The sequence below is a fragment of the Salmo salar genome, chromosome ssa16 (assembly GCF_905237065.1).
Source record: "Salmo salar chromosome ssa16, Ssal_v3.1, whole genome shotgun sequence".
Classification (NCBI taxonomy): domain Eukaryota; kingdom Metazoa; phylum Chordata; class Actinopteri; order Salmoniformes; family Salmonidae; genus Salmo; species Salmo salar.
This window is the reverse complement of record NC_059457.1, coordinates 56,451,074-56,465,480: the sequence shown is the minus strand read 5'-3', so window position 1 is coordinate 56,465,480 and position 14,407 is coordinate 56,451,074. Positions and strand designations below refer to the sequence as shown.

At 44.9% G+C, this 14,407-nt stretch overlaps 1 protein-coding gene across 3 annotated transcripts in view; it reads left to right on the top strand.

The window, feature by feature from the left end:
- bcl6aa (BCL6A transcription repressor a) overlaps positions 1 to 13,504 on the top strand; it is a 75,218-nt gene extending 61,714 nt beyond the window's left edge. For all 3 annotated transcript variants that reach the window (XM_014149659.2, XM_014149661.2, XM_014149662.2), the window contains 7 exons: positions 6,748 to 6,969; positions 7,550 to 8,527; positions 8,923 to 9,107; positions 11,044 to 11,211; positions 11,429 to 11,559; positions 11,815 to 11,952; positions 12,134 to 13,504. In XM_014149659.2, the coding sequence (XP_014005134.1) occupies positions 6,748 to 6,969; positions 7,550 to 8,527; positions 8,923 to 9,107; positions 11,044 to 11,211; positions 11,429 to 11,559; positions 11,815 to 11,952; positions 12,134 to 12,277 (1,966 nt within the window). In that variant the 3' untranslated portion in view covers positions 12,278 to 13,504. The remainder of the gene's footprint in view (positions 1 to 6,747; positions 6,970 to 7,549; positions 8,528 to 8,922; positions 9,108 to 11,043; positions 11,212 to 11,428; positions 11,560 to 11,814; positions 11,953 to 12,133) is intronic.
- Positions 13,505 to 14,407: the final 903 nt, after the last annotated feature.

Below are 14,407 nucleotides of genomic sequence, written 5' to 3'. Positions count from 1 at the left end.
TGACCTGTACGACACTTCCCGCCAATATCCAGCAATTATCGCACAGCCTTTTGAAGAAGAGTGGGACAACATTCCACAATCAACAGCCTGATCAACTCTATGTGAAGGAGATGTGCATGAGGCTAATGGTGGTCACACCAGATACTGATCCAATCCCTTACTTATTATTATCTTAAGGTGTCTGTGACCAACAAATACATATCTGTATTCCCTTTCCCGGTCATGTGAAATCCATAGATTTGTTCAGTAATAGTTGGTGCTATTGCCAAATACACACACACACACACACACACACACACACACACACACACACACACACACACACACACACACACACACACACACACACACACACACACACACACACACACACACACACGTCAAATCCACTCTGATCCCCACGTAGGGATAAGGTCATACAGACTTCCAGGACTATTGATGAACTAACTAACTAGGTTACTCTGAGGCAAGGGGAAGGAATTCATTCAATGATGCATCGTGATCATAGTGACCTTAAATGATGAATTGTTTTAAAATGTGGGGGGAAAAAAGTGGGAAGGTGCAACAAAACAATTAGATTCATCACTGAAAAGGAAAGATGCAGCAACTTATATATATATATATATATATATAAAATAAATATATATATAAAATTCGACCTACTTGTATTGATAGGCACATCTCATTGGCACCGGCAGGTGACTAGTGTCCTTGCTAATCGTCTACCCTTATCCATATGGCCTATGTAGTTGTCCACTAAGTCTGTCATTGTCTTTGACGAAAGCCATTGATGAAGGCCTGAAATGTCAAGTTTAACGTACTGTGGTCAATGGCTCCACCTAGTGGAAAACAAATCACAAGAGAACGGTAGAATTAACGGCCTAGGTAGGAAATGGCTCCACCTAGTGGAAAACAAATCACAAGAGAACGGTAGAATTAACGGCCTAGGTAGGAAATGAGAGATTTTTATTATAGCGTCACGTCGTCATGACGGCCAACTCACGTGGAGAGTAAATAAAATGACCATGCTGATTGTTACACACGTACCGACGTACATTCCTACAGAAATGAAAACAATTGAAACGCAAAACAAAAACATTATGAAGTTATACAACTTATCTCGTCGCTTCTTCCAAACTTTGGAAATAACATTTGCAACCAGGAAAACTTATTTTCTAAATAGCCATTCAAGTTTTTCAAAAGTACTACTACAGAATAGTTCTGTTTTAAAAAATAATTTAGGATTATTTATTTTTTTAAACAAGGTTTCTATTAAATCATTAAAGTGTAGTTCATTCTTGATCTCCCCTAAATCAGACTCGACACAGACACAGACTCATCTAAAATCAGACTCGACACAGCCACTCTTGTTCATCTAAAATCAGACTCGACACAGCCACTCTTGTTCATCTAAAATCAGACTCGACACAGCCACTCTTGTTCATCTAAAATCAGACTCGACACAGCCACTCTTGTTCATCTAAATCAACTCGACACAGCCGCTCTTGTTCATCTAAAATCAGACTCGACACAGCCGCTCTTGTTCATCTAAAATCAACTCGACACAGCCACTCTTGTTCATCTAAATCAACTCGACACAGCCTCTCTTGTTCATCTAAAATCAGACTCGACACAGCCACTCTTGTTCATCTAAAATCAGACTCGACACAGCCTCTCTTGTTCATCTAAAATCAGACTCGACACAGCCACTCTTGTTCATCTAAATCAACTCGACACAGCCACTCTTGTTCATCTAAAATCAGACTCGACACAGCCACTCTTGTTCATCTAAAATCAGACTCGACACAGCCACTCTTGTTCATCTAAAATCAGACTCGACACAGCCTCTCTTGTTCATCTTAAATCAACTCGACACAGCCACTCTTGTTCATCTAAATTAACTCGACACAGCCACTCTTGTTCATCTAAATCAACTCGACACAGCCACTCTTGTTCATCTAAAATCAGACTCGACACAGCCACTCTTGTTCATCTAAAATCAACTCGACACAGCCTCTCTTGTTCATCTAAAATCAGACTCGACACAGCCACTCTTGTTCATCTAAAATCAACTCGACACAGCCGCTCTTGTTCATCTAAAATCAGACTCGACACAGCCACTCTTGTTCATCTAAAATCAGACTCGACACAGCCACTCTTGTTCATCTAAAATCAGACTCGACACAGCCTCTCTTGTTCATCTAAAATCAACTCGACACAGCCTCTCTTGTTCATCTAAATCAACTCGACACAGCCACTCTTGTTAATCTAAAATCAGACTCGACACGGCCACTCTTGTTCATCTAAAATCAACTCGACACAGCCACTCTTGTTCATCTAAAATCAACTCGACACAGCCGCTCTTGTTCATCTAAAATCAGACTCGACACAGCCGCTCTTGTTCATCTAAAATCAGACTCGACACAGCCGCTCTTGTTAATCTAAAATCAACTCGACACAGCCTCTCTTGTTCATCTAAATCAACTCGACACAGCCACTCTTGTTCATCTAAAATCAGACTCGACACAGCCGCTCTTGTTCATCTAAAATCAACTCGACACAGCCGCTCTTGTTCATCTAAAATCAACTCGACACAGCCGCTCTTGTTCATCTAAAATCAACTCGACACAGCCTCTCTTGTTCATCTAAATCAACTCGACACAGCCACTCTTGTTCATCTAAAATCAGACTCGACACAGCCACTCTTGTTCATCTAAAATCAACTCGACACAGCCTCTCTTGTTCATCTAAAATCAACTCGACACAGCCGCTCTTGTTCATCTAAAATCAGACTCGACACAGCCTCTCTTGTTCATCTAAAATCAACTCGACACAGCCACTCTTGTTCATCTAAAATCAACTCGACACAGCCACTCTTGTTCATCTAAAATCAACTCGACACAGCCTCTCTTGTTCATCTAAAATCAACTCGACACAGCCTCTCTTGTTCATCTAAATCAACTCGACACAGCCGCTCTTGTTCATCTAAAATCAACTCGACACAGCCGCTCTTGTTCATCTAAATCAACTCGACACAGCCTCTCTTGTTCATCTAAAATCAGACTCGACACAGCCGCTCTTGTTCATCTAAAATCAGACTCGACACAGCCGCTCTTGTTCATCTAAAATCAACTCGACACAGCCGCTCTTGTTCATCTAAAATCAACTCGACACAGCCGCTCTTGTTCATCTAAAATCAACTCGACACAGCCACTCTTGTTCATCTAAATCAACTCGACACAGCCACTCTTGTTCATCTAAATCAACTCGACACAGCCGCTCTTGTTCATCTAAAATCAACTCGACACAGCCGCTCTTGTTCATCTAAAATCAGACTCGACACAGCCACTCTTGTTCATCTAAAATCAACTCGACACAGCCACTCTTGTTCATCTAAAATCAACTCGACACAGCCACTCTTGTTCATCTAAAATCAACTCGACACAGCCACTCTTGTTCATCTAAAATCAGACTCGACACAGCCACTCTTGTTCATCTAAAATCAACTCGACACAGCCACTCTTGTTCATCTAAATCAACTCGACACAGCCACTCTTGTTCATCTAAATCAACTCGACACAGCCTCTCTTGTTCATCTAAAATCAGACTCGACACAGCCTCTCTTGTTCATCTAAAATCAGACTCGACACAGCCTCTCTTGTTCATCTAAATCAACTCGACACAGCCGCTCTTGTTCATCTATGGCGTTGAACCTCTCTATATTGCTAGAGGCAGTATCTCGGTTCTCAACACAAGGACATTTGAATTATTGTTAGGCGACGCGTGTCAGGGTTCGAGATGAGGTTGACAGTTCTATTGTAGCTATAAGGGTTAACTTGTGTTTGATCATGTTGACATTGCATCATAACTTGTTTCTAAAAGGCGTTGTAGAGTAAATTCCTTTGTCCAAGGGTATGTTTTATCCCAGTTGAAAACCTCTAGCGTGTCCATAACACGGTTCCATAATCTGATCATTTCACTCTTCTGCCTTATTTTCACTGGGATCCCAACCCATATCTCCTTGAATAGCAAGGCTCTGATTTAGCTCCGATTTCAATAGTTAGCCCTATTTTACAACAACAACAAAAAAACATTTAATTATTACGTCTATTCTCCTAATTTCACATATTTCAAACATATATTCACATTTTATACTTGACAAGCAGCTCCCTCATTCCAGATCTTGGCACAGATGGTCACGGGCTGTGTTGTCAATTTACGCGCGCGCTCAAGCAAACGTTCATATTGATAAATGTCACATTTTGAGTAGAAATTATCCCACACATGGTTGACGACTACACGTGATTGGTAGTTCAGTCCCCAAGTGAGCAGAGCTCTTAGACTCTGACCCGTAAGGAGATTCTAACATGTGTTATAAACTGGTTGGTTCGAGCCCTGTTTTATAAACAGCAATAAGGCACCTCGGGGGTTTGTAGTAAATGTCCAAGCACTCCGCGTCGGGTCGTGCCTAAGAGCAGGCCTTTAGCCGTGATATATTGGCCATATACCACACCCCCCTCGTGCCTTATAGCTTAATTGACTCAGGGGTGCGAATACTTATGCGAATGTAATTTTTATGTATTTCATTTTTCAATAAATGAATACATTTTTTAACATCTTTTGACTTTGTCATTATGATGTATTGTGTTTTAGATGGGTGAGAATCTATTTAATCCATCTTGAATTCAAGGCTGTAACACAACCAAACTGTGGACTCGGTGAAGGAGGGGGTGTGAATACTACATGAAGTTTCTGTAGGTCTAAACTGTATCTGTTAATACATTTACATTTTAGTCATTTAGCAGACGCTCTTATCCAGAGCGACTTACAGTAGTGAATGCATACATTTCATACAATTTCATACATTTTTGTGCTGGCCCCCCGTGGGAATCGAACCCACAACCCTGCCGTTGCAAACACCATGCTCTACCAACTGAGCCACAGGGAAGGCTATGCAGTCACCTGGGGTTTCACTGGAATCCTCTTCATATCCTTCTCTTGTAATGGAAAGAAATGGGCCGCTTTGTATTCGTAGTCACTCACAATCGTTCTGAAGAGATAAACATTTTTTTTGTATTTATTTTGCATTTGGCTGAGATCTCCTGTGTGACGACGAAGGGCGAAATAACATCTAACGGTGAACTTAGATGTTCCACAAGTGGTCTGAGGCTGTCACGTCCTGACCAGTAAAAAAGGGGTCATTTTGCCATAGTAGAATGGTCGGGGCGTGGCAGGGGGTGTGGCAGGGGGGCGTGGCAGGGGGCGTGGCGGGGGGGGGTTGTTTTGTGTGTTTTAGGGTTTTTCGGTTCTAGGGGAATTTGTTCTAGTTTTCTATTTCTATGTTTCGTTTTCCATGTTTGGCCGAGTATGGTTTCCAATCAGAGGCAGGTGTCTTTCGTTGTCTCTGATTGGAAGCCATACTTAGGCAGCCTGTTTTTCCTTTGGGTTTTGCGGGTGGTTGCTTTCTGTTTAGTGTGTGAGTATACCTGACAGAACTGTTTGGCTGTCCTTTGTGGTTTTTTTCTTTTGTGAAGTGCGTTCATTCTAAATAAAAGGATGAGCACTCAACACGCTGTGCCTTGGTCTGTTCACTACGACGCCTGTGACAGAGGCAGATGTTACACAAGTGTTTTCAGGAGCAACTTTAGGTTTTGGTTTTGGGAAAACCGCTCTGAGATCTATCAATGCTCCTACGAACATCCTAATGCTGAATGTAGCCTTATGATGCTTTTAGGAAACAGCTCAGAGAGCTAACGATCGGTCCCCCCCTGGGTGTCTCTCTGTCCCCCTCTGGGTGTCTCTCTGTCCCCCCCTGGGTGTCTCTCTGTCCCCCCTGTGTGTCTGTCTCCCATGTCCCTGCTCCTCCCCCTCTGTCCCCCCCACTCCCTCTCTCTGTCCCTCCCTCTCTCTGTCCCCCCTCTCCCTCTCTCTGTCCCCCCCTCTCCCTCTCTCTGTCCCCCCCTCTCCCTCTCTCTGTCCCCCTCCACTCCCTCTCTCTGTCCCCCCTCTCTCTGTCCCCCCTCCTCTCCCTCTCTCTGTCTCTGTCCCCCCTCTCCCTCTCTCTGTCCCCCCCACCTCTCCCTCTCTCTGTCCCCCCCACCTCTCCCTCTCTCTGTCCCCCCCACCTCTCCCTCTCTCTGTCCCCCCCACCTCTCCCTCTCTCTGTCCCCCCCACCTCTCCCTCTGTCCCCCCTCCACTCCCTCTCTCTGTCCCCCCTCCACTCCCTCTCTCTGTCCCCCCCTCTCTCTGTCCCCCCTCCACTCCCTCTCTCTGTCCCCCCTCTCTCTGTCCCCCCTCCACTCCCTCTCTCTGTCCCCCCCTCTCTCTGTCCCCCCTCCTCTCCCTCTCTCTGTCCCCCTCCACTCCCTCTCTCTGTCCCCCCTCCACTCCCTCTCTCTGTCCCCCCCTCTCTCTGTCCCCTCACCTCTCCCTCTCTCTGTCCCCCCCACCTCTCCCTCTCTCTGTCCCCCCCACCTCTCCCTCTCTCTGTCCCCCTCCTCTCCCTCTCTCTGTCCCCCCACCTCTCCCTCTCTCTGTCCCCCCTCCTCTCCCTCTCTCTGTCCCCCCCTCTCTCTGTCCCCCCTCCTCTCCCTCTCTCTGTCCCCCTCCTCTCCCTCTCTCTGTCCCCCCTCCTCTCCCTCTCTCTGTCCCCCCTCCTCTCCCTCTCTCTGTCTGTCTCCATGTTGCTGTTATGTACAGTCCATGGTATTTATTATATCTTTGTTCTCTCCTCCTTCTCTCTCTAGTGGGTTGTTCTACACTATATTTACGGACTCCCTGAAGTGTAGCCTGAATGCCATCAGCCTGGACCCTAAGGTTGACCCCGAGGGGTTTGCCGTCCTACTGGAGTTCATGTACACCTCCAGACTGACGCTGAAGGAGAGTCTGATCATGGCTATTATGAACACAGCCATCTACCTACAGATGGATCACGTCGTAGACACCTGCCACCGATTCATCAAATCCAGGTACATGGATAGGGAATGGATGTAAAAAAAAAAATGTATATATTGAAAAGGGGGGGAGTGTAGAGGGGGGAAGTGTAGAGGGGGGAATGTAGAGGGGGGAAGTGTAGTGGGGAAGAGTGTAGGGGGGAAGTGTAGAGGGGGGGAAGTGTAGAGGGGGGGAAGTGTAGTGGGGAAGAGTGTAGTGGGGGAAGTGTAGAGGGAGGGAAGTGTAGTGGGGAAGAGTGTAGGGGGGGGGGAGTGTAGAGGGGGGGAAGTGTAGAGGGGGGGAAGTGTAGTGGGGAAGAGTGTAGAGGGGGGAAGTGTAGAGGGGGGGAAGTGTAGAGGGGGGTAATCAGAAAGAAGAGGGTCTAAATGGGGTGTGGAGTCGGACGACTAACCAGTACACCGGACTCCGGTCCAATTAACAACCTTCTTATTTGCAAATTACGACCTGTCACAGCAACAATTAGAAAGTGTGGAATATAAAAAATAAAAAAAACAATTTGTCACAAAGTTTGTGGAATGTATATTCTGGTGTCCAGTGTCTGCTGTGTTCAGGTTTGGTTGTCTCATCTTTCCTCATCATCTATCCTCCTCACAGCGACCCTGGCCAGGCCAACAAACTGCCCCGAGATGAGTTCTTGGTCAGCCCTTTGCTTTTACCTCAGGGCGTCCATGCATACCGGCCCCACGATGTGGTCGACAACCTACCCGGCCGGGTCGGCCCCTTCAGAGACGGGAGGCCCTACGGCTCCAGCATGTTCAATGGGGTCAATTCCCCCGGCAACTACCACCTCTACGGTCAATACCCAATCCAGAGGTTCCCATTCCCTCTCTGCAAGCTGACAGACGCCAAAAACAACTTCGCTGACTTCTCTAAAAGCGGGATTCACCACAAGCACTGTTCAACCCCGGACACGAGCAATGCCATGAGGGTTGATTACAGCAGGGCGGTGAACGGTGGCTTGGCCAGCATCCATCATACAGCAGCCAGCTACTTCTCGTCCAGGGAGGAGGAGATGAGGAAGGAGAGCCATGAGGGAGGGGTCAGCCAGGTTGGCTCCAGGAAGAGAGGGTTCGCCGGGGCGGCCCACGAGCAGCAGAAGGTGGTTCTGGGTAAAGAGCCCGGTCCTCAGACGACAGAGGAAGACATGAGCCAGCAGCACTACCCTCTGGGGATCTCCTCAGCCGGACGGAAGGGCCTGATGAACAGTCCTCAGAGCCCGCTCAAATCTGACTGCCAGCCTAACTCCCCCACCGAGTCCAGCAGCAGTAAGAACGCAGGTCTTTCCCTCTCCCAGGCCGGCCGGTGTGGCGCCCAGCCCTTACAGGACAGCCAGGACCCCAAGGCACGCAACTGGAAAAAGTACAAGTTCATCGTGCTGAATCAGAGAGCCACCAAGGAGGAGGATGTTGTTCTGCAGGAGCCGGTGGTATGTTCACCCCAGCGCCTGGGTCTACCCCCCTACCTCCACCCCTCAGACTCAGAGCACCTGGACCCGCAGGTCAACACCAAGATCAGTGAGCACGGAGAGGACCTGCCAGTTCCTCAGGCCTCCAGACTCCACAACATCAACAGGTGAGGCCTACAGTCATACCGATCACAAATACTGAGTTCAACTAAAGCGTAACTGTGGCTCGAATGCTTCATTGTTCCCAATTTGATGTGAGCAATGTCTTTACGGCCTTTTGTCTCTTTGCGATTTCTACATGAGATGAAAAGGAAGTGAGATATTTTTTGTTGTTGTTGCTAGTATCACTCAATAAAGCGCTCCAGTTAAACTGTTAAATTCACTAAACCCAACTCACAAGATTTAAGAGCAATATAAGTGCTAATTGACACTGTCCTAGTTAACGGCGTTCTGCTGGGTTGCCTGCCTGTAGCGTTTCTCTCCCTCCTCGTCTCTTGCTCGCTGTGTTGTTGTGGTGAGGAATGATGATGTTTGACACGCGGAGCCGTTTGTGTGTCGCCAGAGCTCTGGAGGGATCGCAGAAGAGCGCTGACAGCCACTCCTCTCTCTACATCAGCCACTTAAAGTGCACCTCCTGTGGTGCCCCGCCCCCGCAGCACTCTGAAGTGTGTCCCAACACACCGGCTTCCCGTTTAGCGGAGGAGATGATGTCAGAGTTACACTCTGAGTATTCCGACTCCAGCTGTGGTGAGCACGCGCTGCTTTAAACATAGGCTTGTGTTCCAAATGACTCCTTGTGTAGTAGTGCACTGTGTAGGGGATATAAGGAAAGTAGTGCACTATATAAGGAAAGTAGTGCACTATATTAGGGGATATAAGGAAAGTAGTGCACTATATAAGGAAAGTAGTGCACTATATTAGGGGATATAAGGAAAGTAGTGCACTATATAAGGAAAGTAGTGCACTATATTAGGGGATATAAGGAAAGTAGTGCACTATATAAGGAAAGTAGTGCACTATATAAGGAAAGTAGTGCACTATATTAGGGGATATAAGGAAAGTAGTGCACTATATAAGGAAAGTAGTGCACTATATTAGGGGATATAAGGAAAGTAGTGCACTATATTAGGGGATATAAGGAAAGTAGTGCACTATATAAGGAAAGTAGTGCACTATATTAGGGGATATAAGGAAAGTAGTGCACTATATAAGGAAAGTAGTGCACTGTGTAGGGGATATAAGGAAAGTAGTGCACTATATAAGGAAAGTAGTGCACTATATTAGGGGATATAAGGAAAGTAGTGCACTATATTAGGTGATATAAGGAAAGTAGTGCACTATATAAGGAAAGTAGTGCACTATATTAGGGGATATAAGGAAAGTAGTGCACTATATAAGGAAAGTAGTGCACTATATTAGGGGATATAAGGAAAGTAGTGCACTATATAAGGAAAGTAGTGCACTATATTAGGGGATATAAGGAAAGTAGTGCACTATATAAGGAAAGTAGTGCACTATGTAAGGAGATATAAGGAAAGTAGTGCACTTATATATATATATATATATATATATATATATATAGCCATTTGGGAAGCAAACATAAACAGTTAATGGTCAGTCTCTCTAGCTGCTAATGGTCAGTCTCTCTAGCTGCTAATGGACAGTCTCTCTAGCTGCTAATGGTCAGTCTCTAGCTGCTAATGGACAGTCTCTATAGCTGCTAATGGACAGTCTCTCTAGCTGCTAATGGACAGTCTCTCTAGCTGCTAATGGACAGTCTCTCTAGCTGCTAATGGACAGTCTCTCTAGCTGCTAATGGACAGTCTCTCTAGCTGCTAATGGACAGTCTCTCTAGCTGCTAATGGACAGTCTCTCTAGCTGCTAATGGACAGTCTCTTTAGCTGCTAATGGACAGTCTCTAGCTGCTAATGGACAGTCTCTCTAGCTGCTAATGGACAGTCTCTATAGCTGAGCTGCTAATGGACAGTCTCTCTAGCTGCTAATGGACAGTCTCTTTAGCTGCTAATGGACAGTCTCTCTAGCTGCTAATGGTCAGTCTCTCTAGCTGCTAATGGTCAGTCTCTCTAGCTGCTAATGGACAGTCTCTTTAGCTGCTAATGGACAGTCTCTCTAGCTGCTAATGGACAGTCTCTTTTAGCTGCTAATGGACAGTCTCTCTAGCTGCTAATGGTCAGTCTCTCTAGCTGCTAATGGACAGTCTCTATAGCTGAGCTGCTAATGGACAGTCTCTAGCTGCTAATGGACAGTCTCTCTAGCTGCTAATGGACAGTCTCTTTAGCTGCTAATGGACAGTCTCTAGCTGCTAATGGACAGTCTCTCTAGCTGCTAATGGTCAGTCTCTCTAGCTGCTAATGGACAGTCTCTTTAGCTGCTAATGGACAGTCTCTCTAGCTGCTAATGGACAGTCTCTCTAGCTGCTAATGGACAGTCTCTCTAGCTGCTAATGGACAGTCTCTATAGCTGAGCTGCTAATGGACAGTCTCTATAGCTGAGCTGCTAATGGACAGTCTCTCTAGCTGCTAATGGTCAGTCTCTCTAGCTGCTAATGGACAGTCTCTCTAGCTGCTTATGGACAGTCTCTCTAGCTGCTTATGGACAGTCTCTCTAGCTGCTTATAAAACAGTCCTAATCCTGATTGATCACAATCCGATCTGTCTTACAGAAAACGGTACGTTCTTCTGTAACGAATGTAACTCCAAGTTTGCGGAAGACGAAGCCTTGAAGCGCCACATGCTGCAGGCCCACAGCGATAAGCCATACAAGTGTGACCGCTGTCAGGCTGCTTTCCGTTACAAGGGAAACCTCGCCAGCCACAAGACTGTCCACACAGGTTCATACAGACTTTCAAGATGCTTTTCTCAATAACTGTGCTTAGTTTATTTATTTTTTTGCCCTGCAACACCTGGCCACAGATGCAAAACTTGCCCGCTTGTTAAATCCATCACGTAGTCTTCATCAATGTGTCCCTGTCAAATAACCAACCCATTAAGTCCATTTCAGTAAAGTTTGGTAGCTAACGGTTTGTTCTGTATTTTGTCGCGTCGCAGGAGAGAAGCCGTATCGCTGCAACATCTGCGGCGCTCAGTTCAACAGACCAGCTAACCTCAAGACCCATACCCGTATCCACTCAGGAGAAAAGCCGTACAAATGCGAGACGTGTGGAGCTCGATTCGTGCAGGTGAGCTGAGCCTTTCTGTCTGATTTCAACAAGTTACAGAAAGAAATCAATGCAGTTATTTGTTTCTTACTGCCTGAGGTTGGCCCAGTGTGGGTATGACCCCCCCCCCCCCCCACCATTTCCCCCATTAATCTCATACTATTCCTGAAAATACATTTAACCCCCCCCCCCCTCCCCAAAATGGCTTGGATAGATGCTGTGATCCCTCACCACCACACCGACCCAGCAGTCTCATGTTGTTGTTGTCATGGTCAGGTTGCCCATCTCCGTGCCCATGTGTTGATACACACCGGGGAGAAGCCATACCCGTGTGACATCTGCGGAACACGCTTCCGTCACCTGCAGACGTTGAAGAGTCACCTGCGTATTCACACAGGAGAAAAACCCTATCACGTAAGTACACCAAATACACAATTCTGTGTGTGTGTGTGTGTGTGTGTTTGTGTGTGTTGTGTGTATGTATGTATATAATTCCAGATGTGTCTGCTATTAAACCAGAAAACATTTATTGACACAGGACAGAAAACAGGAGCAAATATTAGTCTTATTTGAATTTTTTTAATTTTTTTTTCAGTGCGAGAAATGCAACTTGCACTTTCGCCACAAGAGTCAGCTTCGATTGCACCTCAGACAGAAACACGGAGCGATTACCAACACCAAGATCCAATACCGCATGTCCACTACAGAGCTGCCAACAGACCCGACCAAGGCGTGCTGAACTGGAGCAGCCAGATAGGCTGTCTGTTGGGCTATCCTGACCATGGCATTCAATGACCCCCCCCACCAACCAACGCGTACAATCATCCCTAAATTGTAGTGCCACACTGTGTTGATCAGATGATGGTTCAGTAATACGGCAGTGTATATGCCATTCTAAACGGGTTTCCTCTAAACATGTGAACGTAGAACCTTCTTTGGTATCTTTAGTAATTTTATTGTTTCTATATAAAAACATAGAGATATAAATTGTGCTGGAGGTTATATAAAAAGCTTTATTTTGTAGAGAGAGAGAGTGAGAGAGAGAGAGTGGGTAAAAAAGGATGGAATGTTACATAAATCCAATTAAAGGATACAGTATTTTATATTAAATAACTTTTCTGAAAGTATTGACTTTTTTTTTTCCGATTGGAAGGGTGGTAGTATATTTTAAGGTAAATGGTATTTCTGGCTGTAATAAAGATAGAATTTTTCTACACATTTTTCTAATTTAGATGTACATGTTAGTCCATGTAGATTTGACCCTTTCATGTCTCAACAACAACAATTCTGAACTCAAGAATGACTGGTGATCTAAGCGGCCAGAGTGACGCATAATGACTTATTTACTGTTACCAATAGTTACCAATCAATGAAGTGGGGAAACTGTAATACATGTTTGCTATATCCACAGGGTTGCCCTCTGCTGGCAGAGCCAATCTAGAAATTAAAATGTTAAAATATGCATTTCAAGGTACTGCTTTGGGTACGGACCAAGATATTTTTCCTTCAAAAGGTATTTGTATAGATCTGCGTGTTTTTTTGGGTTTGTGTTTTTGGTTTGTTTTAGTGAATGTTCCCAGTTGTCATTGTACTAGAAGCTACAGTGAAAAGTGTATCATACGTTGTTTGTACATACACTGTGTACTGATGGTGCCTTCTCTATGGTGACTGAATTCCTTTCCATTCAGCCCAGTTCTGTTTATAAAAAGGTACAACTCAAGGACAGCACTAGTCCTAGTTTTTATTTTGTGTGTGTGTGTGTGTGTGTGTTTAAAAAAATATATAAAAAAATTTAACAAAAATGTGCTTTTCACCTTATGACATGAAAATTCATCATTCGAGCTGTAAATCTTCAGGACTTGTTTTGGGGTTGGGCCTTTTCTTTCTTTTTAAAACTGCATTCAACTTGTTGTACAGTTATAGATGTATGCATGTAAAATAAAGGTATTGCATTTCCATGTATTTACATAACGAGTGAATTGTATTCATTTAACAGAAGACTAGGTTCCCATCTCTAGAGCGATGTAAATCCTTATGTTACCAGAAACATAGGATCCACATTTTTTTTAAATTTGTAATACAGCAAGACTGTTCTTCAAAGGTTATCTAATGTGGTAGAGAATTCTTATTTTACAAGTAGCAGATCACAAGGCATCTTGTCAATCACCAGACATATTTCTCCAGTGGTTTTCACACCATGGTACCGTATTGAAACAACACCACGGAATTGTATTTCATGTGAAAACCCCCCTTAACTGCCATGAGTTGAATTGAAACGGAGACAAATATACTGAACAAAAACACAAGCAACAATTTCAAAGATTTTACTGAGTTACAGTTCATGAGGAAATCGGTCAATTGAAATAAATTCATTAGGTCCTAATCTATGGATTTCGCTTGACTTGGAATACAGATATGCATCTGTTGGTCACAGATACCTTTAATAAAAAAAAAAATGGGTCTCACAATGGGCCTCGGGATTTCGTCGAGGTATTTTTGTGCATTCAAATTGCCATCGATAAAATGCAACTGTGTTCTTTGCCCGTAGCTTATACCTGCCCATACCATAATACCTCTGTTCACAACGTTGCCATACACACGTTCTGCAGTTGCCATAATACCTCTGTTCATAACGTTGCCATACACACGTTCTGCAGTTGCCATAATACCTCTGTTCACAACGTTGCCATACACACGTTCTGCAGTTGCCATAATACCTCTGTTCACAACGTTGCCATACACACGTTCTGCAGTTGCCATATACACGTTCTGCAGTTGCCATATACACGTTCTGCAGTTGCCATATACACGTTCTGCAGTTGCCATATACACGTTCTGCAGTTGCCATATGTAACCGATGTGAAATGGC